Below are 24299 nucleotides of genomic sequence, written 5' to 3'. Positions count from 1 at the left end.
CACTGGATAGTTTACAGAAAGTATTGTCAGAGTTTTCCATGCCTTTGTCTCACAGTGTTTTACCACTTAAGAAAAAAGCATCAGGCAAATATAAGGCTCTATAAGAAAGAAATGAAAGTATGTGCTTTTCTACCGGTCTTTGGTCTGTTTTGCTTACTGAAAACACTCCCATGCAAAACCAGACTGCAAGCATTTTATTATTGGTTTTGATATTGATGGATGGAAGCTCCATATGGACAAACAGCCAATGTTAAGTTAATCAGTGATTTTTAAAAAATATTGTTATAGGAAAGGCATCCAGATCCAGACCCCAAGAGAGGGTTCTTGGATCTTGTGCAAGAAAGTCCATAGAGTAAAATGAAAGCAAGTTTATTAGGAAAGATGGGGAATAAAAGAATGGCTACTCCGTAGACAGAGCAGCCCCTAGGGCTGCTGGTTGTCCATTTTTATGGTTATTTCTTGTTTATATGCTAAACAAAGGATGGATTATTCATGCCTCCCCTTTTTAGACCAGTAACTTCCTGACATTGCCATGGCATTTGTAAACTGTCATGGCGCTGGTGGGAGTGTAGCAGTGAGGACAACCAGAAGTTACTCTCATTGCCAACTTGGTTTTGGTGGGTTTTAGCCATCTTCTTTACTGCAACCTGTGTTACCAGCAAGGTCTTTATGACTTGTATTTTGTGCTGACCTTCTGTCTTATCCTGTGACTTAGAATGCCTTAATCATCTAGGAATGCAGCCCAGTAGGTTTCAGCCTCATCTCACCCAACTCAAGATGGAGTTGGTCTGGTTCCAACACCTCTGACAATATCATTTGTATGAAAAGTTCATGCAACTTGGGCCAAAATGTTCCACTGAAAAATGAGCACATCGTGAAAGGACCATTATGATGTGTTCCTTACTTTCTCCCTCCAGCTACTTCCCTGAAGCCAAAGCTTTTCACCGTTCTGCACCTGCAAGCTGAGCTCCTCCAAGCACCACTCTGCACTCCCCCTCAGTCCCCTTTCTTCTTGCTGCCTGCTCTGCTGCTTCTATTTTCAGGCCATTCCCACTCTCCCCTTTAAGAATCACCTCCCCCAAAGAGCCTTTATGCAATATACTGAGATTGCAATACACCCTTTCTCTATTCTTGCATAATAAACCATCCATAGTCTTTCCTTGCACTTGGCACAGCCAACAGCCATCTAATTGTATATTTCTTTCCTCTTAGACTGCTTGGTGGTACATATTGTACTTTTGCATAGTGTATCACCAATAAATGCTCACCTAGCCTAGCACAGTAGCTGATACAAGGTAGATTTTCAATCAGTGCTCAAGCATGTACATGAGAGTGTGGAACTCAATTCAGTTGTTAACCAGTCGTTTTGTTGGGTGTCTTATAATACAAATAGAGGGGAAAATATCAAATCATTTTAGTACTAGGAAATTTCTGATCTAACTTTTCTGATACAGAAATCGTAGAAACTACTTTTAATTCATATACCTAAGAGAAAGATTCCAAGATGTATAATAACAATATAATAAAAGACTGTAAGTTTCCCTGGGGAAATGCGATTTCTTGGATGTTAGATGTTTATGAGGCAAATCATCTAAAAATTATGAAAATGAAGACTCGGGGGTCCTAAAATACTTACAACTAAGTAAATAAGCCTTTGCTATAATTATTTTCTACTGTCTGTACAAAAGCCAAAGCCAGCAGTTTCCAATTCAGTGTTTAAAAAAGTATAAGAATAAAGTGGTCTTAAAATGTTCCTATCATGGCTTAGTGTAAAAGATCACAGGTCTTTTCAGGTATAGATCAAAACCAAATTTTTTTTTTTTAAGGAAATCAGTGACTGAGGAAATTTGTTCTGGCAGTTTTAGAATTGGGCAGGAGCATTTACAGAATTCCCTGATGTTCTTGATTCATTTGAAGCACTGGAATTCAGGCGCATGGAGAGGAAGATTACATAGCACTCAGCTCTCTGTTCTCTCTGTTTGTGTGTGTGTGTGTGTGTGTGTGTGTTTTGAGACAGAGTTTTACTCTGTCACCCAGGCTGGAGTGCAGTGGCAGGATCTCGGCTTACAGTAACCTCTGCCACCCAGGTTCAAGCGATTCTCCTGCCTCGGCCTCCTGAGTACCTGGGATTACAGGCGCCTGCCACCGCGCCTGGCTAAGTTTTGTATTTTTAGTAGAAACGAGGTTTCACCGTCTTGGTCAGGCTGGTCTTGAACTCCTGACCTCGTGATCCACCCACCTTGGCCTCCCACAGTGTTGGCATTACAGGCGTGAGCCCAGCCTCAGCTCTCATACTTGGTACTCAGGTGTTAACGTTCCATCCCTTGATGCCTCAGCTCTTCTTTTTCCAAGGCCTGCTTCTCTTTCATAGGGATTTACATGATAAAGACTCCCCAGTCATTATGACAATGAGGTCAAGATCCTGAATTCATTTCCATTTTGAATGAGTTTGCTTCACTCTGTTCCATGGCCATTGAATATCTCATTAACCTTGGGATTACAGGGGGTATTGAGTGGTAAATTATTGATTCTCTACTTACTCATATTTTATTGAGCACCTATTACATGCAAGCCATAAAGCTTCTACCGGGTTTAGAGAGATGAGCAAGACTGAGTCCTGGACACTCACAATCAAGAAGGGGAAGGGGATTGTACAGGGAATGGCAGTCAGTGCTCAATCCAGTGACCGGCATTCGGTTACCGTGGACCTTCATCCCAATCATCCTAATTATAAAATAAGTATTATCATCACATTTTAGGGAAGGAAACTGAGGCATGGAGAAGCCAAGTAATTTGGCCAAGGTTGCACACTTGGTAAAGGGTATTCCAACTCTTAAATGTACCTCTATTCCGACTGATTCTTTAGTGGAGGTAAGGAAGTAACTCTCTCTGTAATGTCCCTTTAAGGAGGGGAGAATGCTTTCTCAGATGAAGGGGAAGAAGTGTTTTCATCAACTTGGACTGCTGTAACAAAATACCACAGTCTGGTGGCTTAAACAAGACATTTATTTCTCATCACTCTGAAAGCGTGAAGTCCGAGATCAGGGTGCCAGCGTGGCTAGGTTTGAAGAGGGCTCTCTTCAGGGTTGCAGATAACTTTGTATTTTGTACTCTTGCTGGCAGAAAGACAATGGACTCTCTCCTCCTCTTCTCATGAAGTCACTAATCCCATCATGGGGACCCTACTGTCAAGACCTCATCTAAATTTATCTACTTCCTCAAGTCTCCATCTTCAAATTCTCTCACACTTTGGGGGTTAGGGGTTCAACATACGAATTTGAGTGAGCACATTCAGTTCATGATAAGTAGGAAGGCTATTTACTGTAGTTAGAGGAAACGGGATTGCAAAGAAGGGCCTTGAGGGATGGTAATAACTTTTCCTTTAGAGGACTTCAGCATTTTTCCAAAATTTCTAGCAGATATAATAGGAGAAGCCAGAATGGGAAGATTTGAACCTAGAAGATACAGAGGGATCAGTGCCAACCAACTTTGAAAAACACGACAAACCTCAGACTAGTGATAGTGGACTCTCCAGACAACTGTGAATTAAAATCTTGACCCTACCCTTTACTGGCTGTTTAATTTCTGGAATGTGCCTTAACCTCTCTGAGCCTCATCTGTAAAATACAACATAGAGATTGCTGGGAAGACAGAGGAAAGAACATGTGTGAGGGCTAAGCCATTGCCTGACTTGCAGAACCTGCTCATTCAAAGTAGCCACTCAGCGGGACCAGGAGTCTTACCTTTTGTAATCTGGCTGCGAATCACAGTGTCCCAGTGGGCTTTATTTTTTAAAATTTACTATTAAAAACATGTGTTTATTTTTGAGAGACAAGGGTGGCAGTGGAGGATGTCTCGTTACGTTGTCCAGGCTGGATTTGAACTCCTGGGCTCAAGTGATCCTCCTGTGTAACGGGGATTACACAGTGTGCCACCGTACCCAGCTTTACTCGGCTTTCGAAAAGACATGCCTCTACCTACCCTTAGGGATCCCCATTCAGCTGGTCTGGTTTGGAATCTTAACATGGGTGTTATGTTTCGGTTCTCCACGTGGTTCTGATGGGTGGCAGCGATGGGGGCCACTGACCTGCCTCCCTTCCCTACTGAGGGAGACGTGGGCAGGGAGGACCTTGGAGCTGGAGATTAGGCCCTGTGTGCTCAGCTGGTCCCCTGGGGTGGTCACTGAGTGGCTTTGTACACAGGACCTCGGTCCCCTCAGCTCTGTGACTTTGAGGATGCTGGTGGCGGCTGTTTCCAAGTTGCATTGGACTATTACTCCTGTTACTGCAGCCATCACCCATAGGACCACTAATACTGCAAAACCACCCTTCCCGGCACCCAGGAAGTCTCCCTCCTAACCCCCAGGCTCCTTAGAAGGAGCAAGTGAGATCATGAACATGGACATGCTCTCAACCCTGTGTGAAGAAACCCAAGCTTCTCCTGCTTCAGGGACTTTCCCAAGGTCACTGCCAGAGTGGAAGGTGGAATCCCTCCCCCTTGTGCCCGGTGTGCTTCCTCCCTGAAGCGTCTCCTGAATTGGGCAATGTTTAAGGGTGGGAGGTTAATAAACTCCATCTGATCTCAGAGTTCTTAGCGTCCAGAAGACAAATCAATGGGCCACGCTGAGCGCTGGACTTTGCTTGGCATGTTCACGATTGTGGGGTTCAGATGCAGAGATACTGTACAGCCTGTCCTTCTGCTTTGGTGCAGGCACTACTGTATTTTTAGACCTGCCCGACACTGCCAAGACAAGCAGTGTATGGAGATGAAGGCCAGGCTTGCTGGCCTGCACAACAGAAGCACATTGCCTAAAGCTAGGCGACATATGCTGGCGGCCCTCATTTGCTGCGAGGGAGGTGGGGGGGAGTGGCGTGTTTTGTTTTGGCTTCATTTGGAACATTTTATAGCACTTCACACTGCGTGTGCTTGAGGATGTGTCGAAACACAGGATTAGCTTTATGAACTAGCTTTGTGGGTGTCTGAGGCAATATAGCAAGTTTTGAAAAATGAATAACACTTAAGTTTATCTTTAAGCTGCAAATAAAATATTTACAGTTTTGTATGTACAACAAAATCACTTATCAAAACACTACAAATTTGGAATTGTGATCATTTGGGTTGACTTTTCTCTCTATACCCTCTATGAAAGAAGGTTTGTTCTGCAAATTATATTATGCAAAATCGAGAGGAAATGTTTAAATATCTTAACAGAACAAACTGGTTTTGCTTGCAAATGAAAACCCGTAGAGACACTCTTGATTCTTCCTGGTTTCTCACCACCTGTAACAACAGTAACAGCAAAGCTTACGTCATCTCCATCCCAGCTGCTCAGCTCTGGGTCAGTCTTTTATGAGCTCCCACTTGGGTTTGCTACAATAGCTACCTTAATTAGGAATTACCTTTTCCTTGTTCTATTCTTCTTCCTGGCAGTTCACTCTCTGTATGCTTGCAACAGGGATACTCTGATACCAATGGGATTGGTATCTCTGATTAATGGTCTTGAGCACCCCCTGGCACCCATGTGCTAGGGCACCAGCTCCTTGGAAGGGAAAACAAAGCCTCAACCACTTTTCCAGGTTCCCCATTTTCTCTTCCCCTCATCCACCTGGTGGCAGCTGCCACGTTCCATGGAACTCTTTCCCTCTCTGATCGGCATGGCCTGGCTCCTGCCTTCTGCCCCATGAATTGTAGGCAAACGCCGAGACCCAGCACCATATGCCCTTTCTCACGGCGACTCAGCCGTGAAATCATGGCCTTTCCATGCCATTCAACACCGTAATATTCAAGCATACCTCTACTAGGTATGTTTAGTACCCAGCGTTAAGAAAAGCAAATATGCTTTTCCTTCTGGGGAAGAGAACTTGCGAGGGCAAGGATTATGTCTGACTCTGGCAGTTTTTGGTGGCTTGCACGTAGAAAGCCCTCAGCATATGTTTGCTAAATAAAGTGGCTTCTGGTTGCCAGCACTGTGCCCATTTGCTAAGCAAGCCTGGCAAGGCCCCTCTTAGAGGCCCCTGATGAGACACCAGTTTGAGTTGTTGGATGGATGTGAATGGCTTGGAATGGAACTTATTCTAAAATCAGTCACAGTTAAAACGTCAGGCTGCTTTTGCCTGTCATCTAAATTAATGAGGTTTTAGTGCATATTTTACTGTTTTTCTCTGGAAAAAGAAATACTATGGGGCCTTACTTTCCTAACTTTTTCCACTGAATTCAGAACAGATTCCCATTCTGCCACTAGCTTCTTGCCTGTGGTAATCTTCACACATGCACAAAAAGGCACATAGATACCACATAAGCACATTCATACAGACACACACACATGTTAGTGTGCATCATTAATAGTCAGTTTTACTTCATGGCCTTCATAGTCCTATAATTTTTGGTTGTTTTTAAGTTTCCTTCCTGAAGGATTTTTAACAGACGTTTCCCTATACGGCCTGCTCACATCACTTTGAATTTGACCTTTCAGATATAGGCAAGACATGAGCTCCTTTGACCTATGCTTGAATCTGAAATTTGAATTTGTGATACAGTTAATACTCTTCCTATTATATATTTTTGCGGATAAAATTGAGACATCAGGAACATAGATTTGCATTCCCTATATGCTCTATTTAACAAACTAGACAATCTCTAATGATTCAATGACTGTTTTATTTTATTAATTTATTTATTGAATTTTTTTTTTTTTTTTTTTTTTGAGATGAAGTCTTGCTCTGTTGCCTAGGCTGGAGTGCAGTAGCACCATCTTGGCTCACTGCAAACTCCACTTCCTGGGTTCAAGCTATTCTCCTGCCTCAGCCTCCCGAGTAGCTGGGATTACAGGCATGTGCCACCATGCCTGGCTAATTTTTGTGTTTTTGGTAGAGACGGGGTTTCATCATGTGTTGAACTCCTGACCTCAAATTATCCACCCACCTCGGCCTCCCAAAGTGCTGGGATTATAGGTGTGAGCCACCGTGCCCAGCCTGTTTTATTTATAAATAAACAACAGAATACTTCTCGAATAATTACTAGAAAATACTATATATAAAGGGAAATGTTAGAAAAATGTAAAATGATATAGTTACACAGAATATGTTGATACCATATTTCAGTACACTTTTGGCCGATGATTTTCAGTCTAGATCTACTAGAATAAGGTTATGAAATAAGTTGCTAGAAAATGTAATTCTGTAAAAGTTTAATCTGTTTGGGAAAATAAATTGAATTCCCCAGAACTATTTATACAACATCTGTTGTTGGACTGATTGGCCGCCATCCTCAGTTCAGCACCTGCCCAAGGAGCTCTTCATAGGCCAGTTTACCAATTGATTGAAAAATCAACAGAACTTACTCTCTTTAAAAGCAGTCTTTAATTCTTTAATCCTTTCACAGATTCACACATGCTTTCCTTTAATTATCCACATTGTGATTGTATAGATTACATGTAAATGCATTTCCATTGTAAATCTTGCTTCGTGTTCTAATAGGCACTAATAGAAGTTTAATATTATGTAAGTTAAGCATTGAACTGTATTTAATGAGACAAATGGATTTTTAGAGATGCTTCTACGAGGCAGAGTCCAAAACCTTGAAAGACAAGGCTGTGTAGTTTTACAAGCTCAAATACAGAACAAGAAAACCAACTCAGTTTTCTCTGAGATACAATCAAGATCTAAGAGATTGAAACGATATAAATCACCAACCAAACAAAAATATCCTCCAAAAATTGTATAGGTATATAACATTTTATATATATATCTAAAATATATATCATTATATATGTGTGTATACACACACACACACACCACATTTATAGCCTCTAAGGACAGTCTTTCGGTTTTCAGTGTTAATATATGTGTGTGTGTGTGCATATGTGTATGTTCTTATATATATATAGATAACTTAAAGCCTATCTCCACCCTAGATCCATGAGATTAGATGATATTTGTTAGTATCAGCCACATTGTTGACAAGACCATTTTATTACAAGGTGTCATAATTAATAATAATCATAGCAAATATACTTGAGTGCTTACTGCATGCAGCCACTTTTCATATATTATATCAATGAATCCTCACTATAAGCCTATGAAAAGAATACTGCTTTCTGTATTAGAAAACTAAAGTCTATCATCGTCACACAATTAATAAGCAGTTGAGCTCCCATATCATGTTTCAATTCCCAAATGCATGCACTTAATTCACTCTGTGTTGAAGATTCTCTGATTGGCTCAGTTTTACTTCAGAGAGTGCATGAACTCTACGCAATTCTACAAGCCAATTCTTTATTATGACTGAGGATTTTAATTCTGTAATGGAAGTGTGGTATCTATGAAAATTATGGAATATAATTAGCTAGAAAATAGGAAATTCCAACAAATTTTGTAATATGCTTGATGTTATGCACTTTTGAATGTTACAGGCATAGGCAGGAAACAAAAGCACATGGTGACGGCACTCAGGCATCTGACTTGGAGGCTATTTCTATGTAATCAAAACTCTCCAGGCAGCCAAGGCCCTCCCTTCCTTTAAATGCCAATCTGTGGTTCCTGCCTTGTGCGGGGGATTCAGAATCAAAAGCTGGGCTCCTTTGCTAGAGCAATTGAAAGGGCAGGGACTCGCAGTGGTCAGGAATGACAGCAGCTCTGGGGCGCATTTGTTCCCCACTTCTGTCTTGCTCTCTGTTTCTTCCTCTCCCTCATCGTGTGTCTCCTCCTTTTCTTACATCCCCTCCGCTGCCCGCTGCCTTGAGGGTCCTGCTGCTTCCTCTGCCCTCTGTGTGACCTGGTTCAGGTTCGCTGAGCCCTTGGCTTCCCTGGCTCATCTGGACCTGGACCGGGCTATCAGTGCCTCCCGTGAGCTTCGGCGCTGCTGCTCATCCCCTTGGTTTCTCAGTGTTCCGGTTCCTAGGGGATCACAGGGATGATTCCAACTCGTCTTTTCAAACTGTTCTTCAGAAGGCATGGGTCAGAGGTCACCTGGCTTTGGGTCAGGTGTCTGCTCCCATTTACTGATGTTTTAGGTTTGTAGGAGTAGAGTCATGTGATATGGAACATGGCTACTGCCTTTTTAGGAGGTAAATGGACAGAAAACGTTCCCATGAGAGACGGTATGAGAACTTTGTAGACCTTTCTGTATCAGTAGTTTACTTTGCCCAAACATGACTACTACACTCTAAGCTATCATTTAAAGAGATGTTCCAACCTCAGTGGCACATCAAAAACAGTGTACAGCCATCCAGTTGTCCCACAGCATCCTTGGATAATTGTTTCCCGGACCCATGCCCCTGAGGATATTAGAATCTGTGAACACTCAAGTCCCTGATATAAAATGGCATAGTATTTGCATATAACCTATGCATATCCTCCTGTATGCTTTAAATCATCTCTAAATTGCTTCTAATATCTACTACAATGTATGTACTAGGTAAATCGTTGTTATATTGTACTGTTTTAACATTTGTATGATTTTTATTGTGGTGTTGACATTTTTTTGTTGTGTTTTTCCTAAATATTTTTGATCCATGGTTGGTTGAATCCACAGATGCAAAACCCAGATACAGAGGGCTGACCATACAAGCTAAGGGAAAGAATGCATATTCCCATTGCTGAACACAAGACCCCCTGCTGTGCAGTAATAATGAAATCTTGATAATAACAGCAGTAAAAGCTACCACACGTGGTGGCTCATGACTGTTAACCCTGCACTTTGGGTGGAGGAAGCAGGAGGATTCTTTGAACCCAGAAGCTTGAAGCTGCAGTGAGCTATGATTGCACAACTGCACTCCAGCCTGTATGACAAAGCAAGACTCTGTCTCAAACAGAAAAAAAGAAAAGAAACGCCTTTTACTGGTTTCTTATTATATGCCACAGACTTCACATACTTTGTAAGTCATTCTTCTAATAGTTCTAAAGGATAGATACAAACGTCCCTATTTTATAGGAAAAGAGACTTCTAAGAGCTTCAGTAACTGGTCCAAAGTTACCTTGAAGGAAAGTGGTAAATACTCAGGTCACTCTGATTCCAACACCTATGTTTTTCTACTGTATTAATCTGATTTTTAAAATTCTAACACATATCTTTTAAAGGAACTAAGACAAGAAATAGAGTCTACTTTATTTACACGGATATTAAGCAGTTCTGCTGCTCTTCCTCCATTTCTGAAGTTTCACGTGCACTCTGGTGTCATTTCTCTTCAGCCCAAAGAACTTCCTTTAGCATTTCCTGTAGAACAGGTCTGCTGGCAACACATTCTACGCTTTCCTTCTTCACAGATGGCTTTATTTTACCCTTATTTCTAGAAGATATTTTCACCACGTGCAGAATTTTAGCTGAAGGTCTTTTCTTTCAGCACCTTAAAAATGTTTTCCCACTCTCTTTTGGTCTCTGTCATTCTTGATGAGAAAGTTAGAGTCTTGGGATTGTTTCCGCATATGTTTTATGTCATGATTTTTTCCACTGGCTGCTTTCAAGACTTTTTCTTTGTTACGGGCTTTTGGTAATTTTTTTATTATGTGTCTTGACTAATTTATTGGGGGAGTTTATTGTCTTTTGGAGTTTGCTGAGTGTCCTGTATCTGTAAATTTGTATTTCATCACATTTGGAAAGTGTATCTAAATCATCTTTGGGTTGGCTGTCTCTTTGATAATTGATCAGATTTTCATTATTGTTGGTATGTCAAGTAATTTCAGGTTGTATCCTGGACACCTTCAATTTTATGTTGTCAAAATTCAACGTGTTAAATTCACCGGAGAATTCACTGTTAAAATTCTCTGGATAATGTTGATTTTTAAAAATTTTATTATTTTTTTTCAGCAGGCAATCAACCAACCCAATCTGTCCCTTTCTTCTGTGGTGGCAGTTTCAATGTCAATTCAGTTTTCAAAGTCTATGTGATGGTCTTGGTGCCCTGCACCCTGGGGTACACACCACTCAGGGCTTACTCTGGAACCTGGATGGTCTTCAAACTGTAGTTTGGTTCTCAAAGACTTTGCTATGCTTCTTGGTCTATTTCCTGTGCATGTGCAACTTGGGGGTACGCTTGGTACTTGTGTAGGTTCAAACATAGAATTTTAGAGTCTTTTCTTTAGCTCTCTTCTCTGTGAGATTTTGTTTACACCCTCTGGGTCCTTGGACTGCTTCCCAATTTCTCTGGCCAGAAAGGTTGAATTCTGAGTTCTGGCCGCCTGTGCTGTGGCACATTTCCATGCAGCCGTGACACAGAGCAAGCAGCAAGAGAAAAGGGAAAAAGCATAACCACGATTCCTCCCTCCTCTTTGCACAATGAGGGTTCCTTTTTGTGGTTCCTCTATCTAGAGGGTTGGGTCATCATTTGGGATCTTAAGTGCCCACGCCTCCACTGGGGCAGCAGTGCAGACCTGTATTTAAAGCTGATCTGGAGGCAGGACTAAGGGAATAAAACGAGGAAAAAATAAACATGAAGATTTACTCTGGCTTTCAGGAGCCTATTTTCCTAAATTTCTAGGAAATGAATTCAACTAAAGATTTTTGTTATTCACACCTTTTACACAGTTCCCAATTGGCTTGTCTTCAGGCCAAATCCATGAGGGAAAAAAAAGAAGAAAATCAGATAACTCTTTGCAACTTGATCTTTTGTTAAGACTTGACTTTCCTTCTCACTCCACTTGCTATTATTTACTTTCACTCTTTATATGGTTGCTTGTCATACTTACCTAGTTTTAGCTGTGATCAGTGCAGCCGTGGAATGGATTTCTTATTCTCTGAGCTGCTTCTTGTTAGTAGTGATTATACCCCTAGCACTTGGCATGGAAGCTGTCCTGTAAAGATAACCTCCACCTATTTCTAAATGAACTAAATGAAAATGTAAAATGTGAGACTCATGAATTGCCTAATAAACTGTGGAAGGACAAGGACAGCAAATATTTGGCCCACACTCTGCAACTCTTGATTTCCATACTCAAAGTTGACATTAGTATCTCTTCACTGCCCTGTTCCCTGCTGAATCTGAATACAACTGCAGAATATTGTCTAACACAGCAGCCCTGGAAACCATGCCAAGTGGCCAGCATTGATATGGGAAGTGAAAACCTATCAGGTATTCCTGTCTTCAGGACTTGGTTATTCATATAAAAATCCAAGCCTTCCTTTTCCATTTAACTGAGTGACTCCTCTTCTCAAATTTCCATCGTCCCATCTTCTTTCCCCTAAGACTCCAGTAGGTTGATAGATTTCTTCTTTGCCAGGAAGGTTTGTTGAGGAAAAACATTCTTTGCCTTCTTATCAAGTTTTATATTTTCTTAAAATAAAACTTGACTAATATGTTTCACTAAGCGTTCCCCCATCTATACCATCAAGAATTTATTTTAGCATTTTAGACTTTTGGAAATGATGAATTTGGTTAAGATTGGTATTTATCCAACTCAAAAATGATTGTTAGAATTCCTTTTTGTTTGATTACCATATGTCACCAAACCTGCTATTTTTCACCAGCTGTACCAGTAACTTAGCCTTGCTTGTCCTTGACACCTATAGACTTCTATACCTTTCATTTTGAATCTTTCTAAGTGAAAATAGTAGAAAGAGGTAGGCCTTAAATATATCTGATTTAAATTCTCAGATTTGCTTGGAAAGCATAGCTAAACAAACTTCTTTTATGGTTTTGCTTGTCATTTTATATTGCCTTACTCTATTTTCTATAGAGCCAACAATCTAAATAGAAGCGGAGATTTTTGTTGTGGTTAGGGGCTTGGGGTAACTGTTATCAGCTCTCAGAGATAATCATGGTGCAAATATGTCTTAGCAGAAGATGTGAGGCAGTGTTTGTAAATAATGTGAATGCCTTTGCATGTGTTTGGACCTTCGGTGTGAAACACTTCTATGCTACCCGAGTGGGTATTAAATGGGGGAACTCTTTAGAAGCAAGAACCTTAGGTCTTCTTGCTTCTAAAGTGGAAAATCTTGATGGAAAGAAAGAGCTCCCACAGTATATGAAGCTTGTGTGTGGTACAAACATTGAGCAAGAGGAGTTGATTGAAAGTCACTAGCATGGACATCACTGATTCCAAGGTCATCTAAGATCTCCTGTTTGTTCAGACCCATCCCTGGCATTCTATCTAGCAGTGCCCATGGCTGAAATTAGAAAAATGAAGATGAAAGCAACCGACTGTGTGACAATCTGCTGTATCCATAATCTAAGCATATTTTTCTTTCTTTTCTCTTTTCCTCCTGGGGGCTCCAGTTTACCGTGGTTTCTGGGCAGTCCTGATGCTCCTGGGGGTAGTTGCTGTAGTCATCGCAAGCTTTCTGATCATCTGTGCGGCCCCCTTCGCCAGCCACTTTCTCTACAAAGCTGGGGGAGGCTCATATATTGCTGCAGGTACGTACAGTGCAGTGGGTATGACTTTCAGCCATGGTTTTTCTTCATGTCTTTCGATTTTTTATTTCTATATTCAGACAACAGCCTTCTAGTAACAGTAACACAATAATATTTGTATACAATACTTCTTGAACACTAACTAATAATATTTGTATTTAATACTTCTTGAACACGAACTAATAATATTTGTGTACAATATTTCCTGAACACTATGTGTCAGAAACTTTCCAGGGACTTTCCATTTTCCACATGCTGACACATTTAGCCATCATGATAGTCTCTGCTCACTGTAAGCCCATTATTATAAAGAGGAGAACACTGAGGCTTAGAGGAGAAAACTCTGTCACTGACTCACTCCAAGGTGCACAAGAAACTGTTAACCTCTTGCCCTATTAATTTGCTGTTTGTAAATGGGGATCATAACATATGTCTCTGTAACATGTCAGGATATGATATCGGCAGGTATTTTCTGAGCTCTTCAAAGATAGCCTTGTGATGATATTTATGATACACACACACTCTTGATTTATCATAGGTACAAAAATATTTTTCTACATCATCACCATTCATTTTCTTAATTGTTTGTTCATGCCAGGTGTGGTGGCTCACACCTGTAGTCCCCGCACTTTGGGAGGCTGAGGTGGGTGCATCACTTGAGGTTAGGAGTTTGAGAACAATTAATTAATTAATTGTGGTTCACATGAATTATCTGAATATATTATTTTCTGTGTGAAGCGTGCATTTATTTTAGTCAGGTTTCTAACTTACTTGATTCCTGCTAAAATATTAGATCACACTACAAATAGAAAAGTAATTTGAAGAGGTGACACTGTAGTGACAGTTGAAGGAAAGGAACAGAATGGAAAGGGTTGTTGTCCTTCTAATCTTTGGAAAGATAGCTTGTGACGCTGCCCAGTGTCACTTCATCAGTGCTCAGGTAACAACAATACTTTCTGCATAAGATTGTGCTTAATTCTGTAGAGGGAATAAAAAGAATAATCAGAGGGGCCAAGAGGAACAGAAGTTTCCCTGAAAAATCGACTTGCAAAGGGCAGATTAATTGAAGAAAAGGCATACATATTTATTTAACATGCATACACAGGAGCTTTCAGATTGAAGACCTAAAAAGATATGGGCAAATTGTCTAGTTTTATGCTTAGGTTCCACAAAGGATAGGCAGCTGTGTAGAAATATGATTGGACAAAAAGGGTGGGATCTAATGGTCATAGACTAAGTGGGGAACCCAGTGAGGCCTGCCTGTTTAGCTTCTTCTTGGCCTCTCTGAGCAGCACGCCTTCCTTCTGGGTGTGGGGCGGGACCCTCTCTGGAATAGGGGTCTTATGACCTATTGGCAAGCAAGGTAGGTCGGGTCATTCCTTTGAGGCCAGTTTTTCCCCAGAAAGGTGGAGGGAGAGTTAGAGTAATATGTTCAGGTTTCATGGCTGGCTTTGGGGAAAGGAGTTCTGGTTTCTATGATTCACCTTTGTGGAGAGGAGTACCTTTGTGGTTTCTAAGGCCAGCCTCGGGAGAGAACAGGGCTGGGAGGCAGGAGGGCAGGAGAAGGTCAAAGGAAAACTTTTGCTTCTGAGGCTGCTGCTCCTGGAGCTTCCTTTTGGGGTTTTGTTTCCTGAGCCCCAACAGTTTAAAGAGCTCTGAAAAATCTCACTCTGAGAAGAAGAACCCTGTTTAAACCATTCTTTCGTCTTGTATTTCAACTGTTTTCTTTCACTGGATTTAGCCATTAAAGCTCTTCATTACAAAAGCCTTTTGTATTGAGATGTAATCAACATACAACCTACCATTTTGATGTGTATAATTCAGAGTAGGGTTTTAGGATGTTCACAGAGTTGTGCAAGAATCACCACTATCTGATTTCAGAATATTTTTATTACTCCACAGAGAAACCCCGTTTTTTGTTCTCCTTCTCTCCTGACCAACTCTAAGAAACCTCTAATCTACTTTCTATCTGTATGAGTTTGCCTATTCTGAATATTTCCTATGAATGAAATCACACAATATGTGGACTTTTGTGTCTGGCTTTTTTCACTTAGATCTGAGAAATTACAATCCCTCAGCTTGAATTCATAATTCCTAGGACCAGAGCCCATATCCTTATATCCCTTAAAACTGAGCATCTTCTTGGCCAAATACGTTTTTCTCACCCAAACTGCACTTTACCCTTTCCCTTTTCAAAGTTCGAGTGAGGGTACATATTTTTCTATGGTCTTCCCAGAAATAACAGTGCTCTATTTACATGTGTAAATATTTGTTTCTTCTTTTTCCTTGTTTTTTTTTTTTTTTTGTAACCACAGTTTTTCAATAGAGGGAACATGTAATAACCATAGTTTAGTGATAATGTATTATGGGCAGCATGATTGTTTTAAACTCAGAACTGCTTTGATCCTGGTTTTGGTCCCGGTTTTTGAACAATTTGTGTGTGTGTGTGTGTTTGCGTTTGTGTGTTTAGTAGCTTTGAAAAAAATTGTTGGTCTTTTTCCATTTTGCAATTTGTGCAAGAAAGCAATATATGCAAAGAATTGTTTGGCTGAGAACTGTGTAGGAGGATAAAGCATTTAATGTACTCATATATCCATACACCTGTAACTGGTAGATTTTTTCTTTTTGCCTTTATTATTATTTTTAACTGACACTTAATAATTGTACATATCAGATGTTTTAAAATGAACCTTGTGTTGCTTATGGTAAAGGGCCAAGTGTTTCCTTGCTCAGCACTTCATGCAAAAGCCCCGAGCAGCTCTGAGGTGTCCAAGGTGTTGAGGGAGCCCATTTTCAAAACCGTGAAACTAGATGATTCAGAGGACACTTACTTTACATTTGACTTTTATTATAATTTCCTTTGTGGCACTGTTGTGGGAATCAGGAGGACCAGAGAAACCTCAGGGTAAAGCAGAAGGATTTTATTGAGTGCACTCAGACCCAGTGGATTAACATCCTGAGACTGGGCCCAGAACAAAGACAGCTCTTGAACTTTATACACACTTCAGAAAGGGGGTGGGCTAGCTTGAAGCAGGCTTTCGGTGGCATGAAAGCAATGAAACAGAGGCGGAACAAAGACAGTTAATCAAATTGTGGCAGGTGTGTAACTCAGGATTACATATGATGGTTGCTATGCAGCCCAGATGGCTGTTATCTAGGTTTGCTCTAGTGTCTAGCATGGGCTTATCTCATAACCTTCGCTATGGCGCCCAGACGGCTGTAGTTTGGGTCTGCTCAGGCTTCTCATGACCTTCATCATGCCGCTTAGATAAAACAAAATACTTGTAGTTACTAGTTACAGAGAACAGGAATCTATAAACTCATACTAAAAAGAGAAAAGAAAATGTGTTTTTCTTCTCCCTTTGCTGAGGGAGTGCTGGGAGAGTCTCCAGAGCATGTTCTTTGTGTCCTAGCTTCTCAGATAGTGTTTATTGAGGCTTTTCCTGGGTGTGGGCTATGCCTGTTGCTGCCCTAATACAGGAAAGCTTATTTATTTTTCTACTTAATTTTATTTTTCTTTTTTTAATTTCCACCTCAGTACAATTCTACATTGTTTGTGTATGGCCATTTGTTTACCAAGAGCAGGGAGAGCTACCCTGTCGCATGGGATGGAATGTGACTGGTCACTCGTTCCTGAGGCTCCCATGCCAGCTCTGGGCCAGCACAGTGAGCTTTGCCCACAACTAGGAGCAGGTGCAGCCTGGGCTCAGGCTTGTGGTGGCTGCTTTATCAATGCCACAAACAGAATTGGACGCTCTCTGTATTTTTGGGCAGATGGTGTTAGGGAAGGGCAGAGCTAAATTTTCTATGGCCATTGCTGAGTGTGTGCACATAGGAAGACTCTTTGGCATCAGCAGTACTGTGTTTAGACATTCCACGCATGGCAGACGGATGCTGATATCAGGGCTGTGGGGTAGGAGGGATGGGGCCCATGGTGTTCCCTTTGCTGGGTCAACAGGCTCAGAGCGAGGCTCAGAAGGCTTCGAAGGTGGATATTGCTTCTCCCTACACTTGGACAGAGACTTCCTCAGGCAGGCCAGGTCACCTGTTTCCAGGAGAGTCAGTTCTGGGCAAAGTGTGGTCATTGTCAGGACACTGACCCTCAGCCGTAACGGTTTCAGCGAGTGATCACACACCTCTGCAGGACCTCAACTGCTCCCGTTTGTTTTAATGTGGACTTACAGAGAACTCTCAGATACAAATGAGTTGTCACACATCTCCTCCTGCCCCATGGCATTGGATGTGATAGGAAGGAAGCAGGAAGTGTTAGGATACATAGGCATGGCATTCTCAACATTGGCTTATATGAAGAAAATTACCATAAAGCTGAATAGTCATAATCCCTGGGCAAAGCAACATCAACACAGCAATTTCTGTACATGAGCAGGACATCTTCATGTGTGAAATGAGTAAGGATGTGGCCTGGACACTCAGGACACTGGCATTGGGAGATCAGCCATAAAATTCACTATCTTACCAGCACATCAGGGTGGAAACATTTTTCTGCCATAATTGAAGTAGCCTTTTCTTAAATGGCAAAGTGGGATGTGTGCGGAATTTTGCTGCAGAAAGTAGAAACAGAGTCTCTCTGGGTGGAGGAGACTGCAGAGCTCTGAACCTTGGGATAAATCCCTTGTTAGACTCTCAGGCTGGTGAGACTACCTGGACATCTTAAGAGTAGAAGGATTCAAGCAGCCCCTATTCCAGGTCCAGGGTGTGCTCATGGAAGCAAAGGGTGTCTTTGCAGTGTACCTTAGTCCCTTGAAATGCCACAGAGGCCAAGTTACATCTTGATTCCTGCGTGTGCCTGCTTGCTCTGCACCATTCCACGAGGACAAGGTGAGCTCTTCGCCCCAGACAGCTGCTTCACAAGCTACTGCCTCTCACCAGGGGGATGAGCAGGGCTGGTTGGGATGAATCGTGTGAATCCTCTGCCATGTGTGGCAAAAAGCCTGAAGCACAGCTGTCTGCAGCTCACCCATCCTTCCTGCTCTGGAGGCCGTGCTTTCTGTAAGTGTAGGGATGGAAAGACTTAATCTAGTGTAGGAAAGGTCAATAGATATAAAGGGAATAGAAAGTCCCCATCTCTAGCAAGTTAGACTGACTTTAAAGGAGGAGGGATTTGTGGTTTGTTTTCCTTTTTTCTTTTCAAAAGATCAAGAGAAATGGCAATAGCCCATCAGTAAACCACATTTATTTGCAACTAAGGTAAGAGAGATATGATGGATACGTACTATGTAACTCAGGAATTTTTCTCCTTAATCCTAGAAAAAACAGCTCGCAGAAACCAAGGGACATAGTTCAGGTGCTCATTTTCCTTTGGCTGAGACTGAACATGTGGCTCACAGAGGCTCCTCGTGTTTTCCTCCAGGTAAAGGAGGATGTGGCAGCCATCAGAGCAGAAGAGTGTGTGGGGCAAGGCAAGAGCAGGACAGCTTAGTAAGAACTGTCAACAGCTTGGAGGCAGGCTGTCTACACCTACCTGCAGGTGCAGCCCTGCCATCCACACCTGCAGGCACACGCAGCCCTGCCATCCATACCTGCAGGCACACGCAGCCCTGCCATCCACACCTGCAGGCACACGCAGCCCTGCCATCCACACCTGCAGGCACACGCAGTCCTGCTGTCTACACCTGCTGTCTCCACGTCCATCCAGTGAAAGATCTGGGCTATAAACAGCTGCCCACTGTGGACAAGCCCAGGGAACTCCCTGGGAGGGGCTGGCCAAGGTGTGGATACAGTAGCTTTTCTTTTTTATCTTTTTTCTCCTTCACATTTTAGTTTTTTAAAATCATTTTATTTTTTAAAACAATTTTTCCACAGGTTATTGGGGTACTGGTGGTGTTTGGTTACATGACTAAATTCTTTAGCAGTGGTTTGTGAGATTTTGGTGTACCCCTCACCCGAGCAGTATACACTGCACCCTATTTGTAGTCTTTTATCCCTTGTCCCCTTCTACCTTTCCCCCCAAGTCCCCAAAGTCCATTGGAGCATTCTTAGGCCTTTGTGTCCTCATAGCTGAGCTCACACATATCAGTGAGAACATACAATGTTTGGTTTTCCGGTCCTGAGTTACACCTAGAATAATAGTCTCCAGCCTCGTCCAGGTCGCTGTGAATGCCTTTAATTCATTCTTTTTAATGACTGAGTAGTATTCCACTGTGTATATGTACCACAGTTTCTTTATCTACTTGTTGATTGATGGACATTTGGGTTGGACCCACTACAGGATTTTTTTGTTTGTTTGTTTTTAAGCTTCTCTGACCTTCCCTGGTATGTGACAAGTAGGCTTTCAGGAGAAAATCAAAAGCATAGCTTCCCAATAGGAAATCAAATATTTCACCTGAGTTCAGAACTTAACATATTCAGAGCTCTGGTGTGTGTGAAGTAGGTGGGAAAAAAAAGTAGTTAATACAAACTATTTGTTATTGATGTGCCAGCCAGATGCACCTCTTGTAGTAGAATTCGTGTCTTCAGTTTTGATGATCAAAAGGCCCAGGTACACTAGATCTGCTTTCTAAACAGGAGAGTAGACTAGTCACACTCCTATTTCAAAAAGTACCTGCTTTGTACACTTGCTTTGTGCCTTCCATTGTCACAGTTGGGGCATGTCTAAAAAAAAAAACTGTCATCCAGTTACTGATCCTATTATAATGTGAGAACACCTTCCTTCAGATTTTAATGTGGATTTGCCAACATCCTTGGTCTGACATTTTCCGTAAATGTCAAATGCCAGCATTAGTCAGCCTTGCTTAATATTATATAGAAAAGAGATGTGATGGCTTTTATTTACACAAATATTTTAAATGTTATTACTTTTCTTTCTCTGAGTTTTCCTTGCAAGTTTATTTGCCCTGCATTCCTCTTCAGTGGAAATGTGTCTAACTGGTTGTTAGAATCTGTTTTAAATGGGGTCGTAATATGGGAGAAAATGAGGAAATCAAATCCCAAAGCCTGCTCCTTAAGTCTGGAACATCTTAGTTGGGTGAAGGCCGTGAATGGGAATGAGAATGTGAAGAGAGGAGACACAGAGCCATTTCTTTGGAGACAGAAATTGCTTCCCTGTAAGTGTCCACCCAACCTGACGGACCTTGTTGTCCACCCAACCTCCAACCTTGTTGGAGATGTTCTGGGTCACGGTCTGACTCCTGCCCAGATAAATCACTGTCTCAGGAATACCTTTGGTGGAGCTTTTCTGAACAACCTTAAACTTCAAACTTGAATAAATGCTTCCCCACACTCCTGTCATCCCCTCAAAATAAAAGTAAGTGCAGTTTTTCTAAGAAGTAACGTGACAGGTCTGGCAAACAAATGTTTTTACTCATATGACATAGTGAGGCATAATTAATCTTTATCCTGAAAGAGGGTTTTCAGATGTGCAAAGTGACAAGACTATTTATTTCTCGGAACCGAGTGTGGTGGTGGTGCCTGCAGTCCCAGCTACTCAGGAGGCTGATACAGGGGGATTGCTTGAGTCCAGGAGTTCGAGGCTGCAGTGAGCTATGACCACACCACTGTACTCCAGCCTGGCAGAGGGAGACCCTGTCTCTAAAAAAAAACAAAACAAAACAAAAAAAATACTGCCCCTGGTCTGGAATTAGGTTTTGTCACAGTGGAAAGGCAGACCAAGTTTCCATAAGCTTTATTCTCCTTTTTCAAAATATGTGTCTCTTTACTATCTACTATTTACTCAGTATTAAGGGATTTAATTTCTTTGCAAATATTTCCTTTCATTGAAAACCATCCTATCCCCCAAAGGGTTACTTTGCTCAGAACTAACTAGCAGTGAGTGACCAAAAAATATTGTATTGTTTTTTTCACTAAGCTTTATAATTTTTTTTTTCTGAGACTTTTGTTTTCTTTACATTTTTGTGTATGGAAAGACAAACCTAATGTGCTTGACCTAGGCTAAGAGTCTGTCCTGGAAAGAATTTTTACTTCCTAGAAGTAAAGGGCTGATGGGCAGGGGAAGGCGGTTGGCTTGACTGGACACTCAAAGAAGAAGTTGTCCTCAATGCAAACGAGCTTGAGCCTGGATTCACCTTCTGTTCTTGGCAAAACGTTTTGTCATGGGACTATGGGGTGACTGGTGCCACCTCGTGGAAAGTTCCAGAAAGACACTGGAAGATGCATTGGAGGTCATCATTCCCTTACTCCTCTGAAATCTCAGGACTGGAAGACACCACAGTGAGTTTATTCTTTTGCCTCTTGGCCTGTCCTGAAATAGTCCAGACACATGAGAATCTCTGATGCTTTAAAAGATTTTAGAGAGTAACATTGGCTAACCATTAGCGGGAGCTCGTGCCAAAGTTTAATAATAATAATAACAAAGTTAGCCAATGCTTATTAGGTGTTTGTCATGTTCCAGGCACTGTTTTCAGTGCTTTTCCTCTGTTCGGTCCTCATGACTACTTTCTGAGGTAGACACTTGCATCCTCTCTATTTTACCAATGAAGAAACTGAGACAGAACAGTGCGAACATTGCTCAGGGTTATTCAAAAAACTATAAAGTGTGAATCTTTGAGGCAGGATTTGAACCAGGGCAGTCAGAATCCAAGGGTGTGCCCTCAATCACATCCTACTTCCTGAAACTCAATTCTTGTGCATAAATATTTCCTTGGCATTAGATAAAATTCTCCTTTTCAGATTAAACCCCTAATTACTTGTAGAAATAGATAAACCCCCATGAACATTCTCTGTTAATAATTGCTTCTCAGTAGAGTACAGAGCACTGGGTATGCAGGATGTTTAATGATAAAAATTATATGACAATCTAAGAAAGTCATAAGTGTTTGAGAAACCCAATCAGAATTTTATATATATTGTTGACTAAATCAAACTATGAGTCCAGAAAATGAAAGGGAAGAGGCAATTAATGTATTTGGAAAGTAGAATGCTGAAGTGTGTGCAGCAGTGAGCGTTTGGAAATCAGAAAGGTGTAATCATGATATAACAGCAGAAAGAATTAAGGCTGTCTCAGAAAATTGAAGAAAAAATGGAAAACAAGTCTGAGAAAATGAAGAATGGGGATAAAGAATGTGCACGATTATGCATTCGTTGTTCTATAATCTGAAGCATGATTTTATGAGAAAATAATAGCATACTAATGTAAAGAAGAGCAAACTAGTTTTTCAAAAACACAAGTTTAAATCATTTAAAATAACTTCTAGCTTTTCTCAGAAAGACTGTCTAAATATTTTAATGAATGCAATAATATTTATGAGACTACTTTGAAAGTATATTACAATATTATGACAAATATTACTCTTTAGCAAATGCAGAAGTGGCAAATTTCCCCTTTCCCAGAATGTAATATGGAGAAAGTTAAGAGTACATGTTGGACTCTGGAATGCACCCGTGATCCCCGGTCACGCTGCGCTAATCCTCATATTTTGTCCTTTAGCAAGACACAGAGGACTTCACGGAAGTAGAGAAAGCCCTCAGACACTGCGGTTTTTAAGGTTCCTCATTGTTAAAGTTAATATATATGAGAACAAGTTTGCAAATACTGTAACATTTTAAGTGTTTATGTTTAATATATTAAGGCTCTATGCTTTTACAATTCATACATAAATTAATTGTAACATTCATTCATAAATGAATTGTAACCCTATCTATAACATGATTTGTAGATATCATGCAAAGGCTAATTGGGAGTCTTTTATGAATGCAGGGCTAACGTCAGATCATCCTAATGGACCGCGATGGCATTCATAGCATGAGGGAGCATTGAGATTCCATCCTAAGAGGTTAATCAGCTGCCTGTTCTCCCACAGCCAGCTTAAGAGTCTAGCTCTTTCTCCTTGGTTGTAATTTTTGACCCCCTAAATTAAAGCCTAGAGATGCTCCTTAAATATGGCAGGGGAAGCCTCTTTCCAAAGGAGTTCCAGAAAGAATGCTGTAAGGGTGGGTTGTGTTCTAGGTGGCTGAACAGTGAAAGCTGAATGAGCCATTCAGCTTTCCAAGCTCCTAGAATAACTGAGCGCTATGGAATAATTGTTAAAAGTTTTGCTGAGGAATTAATGTTTGAGGAAGACAGTTAAGTCAGTGTTTTATTAAGAACCATGTTCTCAGTTGGATGTAGCAGAGCTACTTGGGGGTGGGGCAAAGGGAGGAAGCTTCAGCAGGTGCACTTCAGGTGCCTGCCGTAGCACCGACAAGTTCCAGTGCCGTTTTATCAGTTTGGCCTAAGACTGTGCTCCATACACAAATTTCATTACCATATTTTTCTAAAATCATTTGTCTAAGGAAATGTTATCCGTCCTTTCAAAGCTTCATGTATGAGTTAGAACATCACAGAACAGTATATTCCGCGTAGTTTAATTCATAATAGTCAGAACAACAGAAATGTTTATCAGTGGATAAACAGATAAACACATTGTGGTATACTCATACGATGGGGTAATGCTCAGCAATAAAAAGGAATGAACTGTGAACACATCTTAAGAGCATGCATGCATTCTCAGGCATTATGTTGAGTAAAAACATTCCCAAACAAAAGACCGTATACTGTTATGATTCCATTTATAATGACGTTCTAAGGGCAAAACTAAGCTATAATGATAGATGCTTTGGGTAAGAGAGTGAAGAGGCATAAAGAACCTCTTTGAGTGATGCATACATTCTATTTTTAATTGGTTGTGGCTACATTGATGTTTCCATTTGTCAAAACCCATCAAATCATACACTTGAAATCTGTACATTTTACTCAATGTAAAGTATCTGTCAATTAAAAGAATGAGAAAGAGGAACAATAAACCTGGAGTATTTTTACCCATTAGGAAAACCTTCAGACTATGGTAGTTTAATATCATATCTTCAAGCATTAGGTATGGACTGACTTAAGAAATGTTTGTATGAAGATGATTTATGTATTTTCTGCAAGAGCCTTTTGCAGGGTTATTGTCAGTCATGGTATTCAGTGTTCCTGTGCAGATCTGCAGAAGGCATTTCCAGT

The 24299-nt window shown here is 41.1% G+C and overlaps 1 protein-coding gene across 6 annotated transcripts in view; it reads left to right on the top strand.

Annotated features, from left to right (window-relative positions):
* Positions 1-24299, top strand: part of TMEM182 (transmembrane protein 182) — a 375574-nt gene that overhangs the window by 62449 nt on the left and 288826 nt on the right. For 4 of the 6 annotated variants that reach the window (XM_033175592.1, XM_033175591.1, XM_033175590.1 and 1 more), the window contains exon 4: positions 13208-13345. The exons of the other annotated variants lie outside the window; for them this stretch is intronic. In XM_033175592.1, the coding sequence (XP_033031483.1) occupies positions 13208-13345 (138 nt within the window). The remainder of the gene's footprint in view (positions 1-13207; positions 13346-24299) is intronic. 6 annotated transcript variants of the gene reach the window in all.

Source organism: Trachypithecus francoisi, unplaced genomic scaffold (genome assembly GCF_009764315.1).
Source record: "Trachypithecus francoisi isolate TF-2019V2 unplaced genomic scaffold, Tfra_2.0 Lachesis_group17, whole genome shotgun sequence".
In the NCBI taxonomy this organism is placed as follows: domain Eukaryota; kingdom Metazoa; phylum Chordata; class Mammalia; order Primates; family Cercopithecidae; genus Trachypithecus; species Trachypithecus francoisi.
The sequence above is the reverse complement of the archived record's forward strand: the minus strand, read 5'-3'. Positions and strand labels throughout refer to the sequence as shown.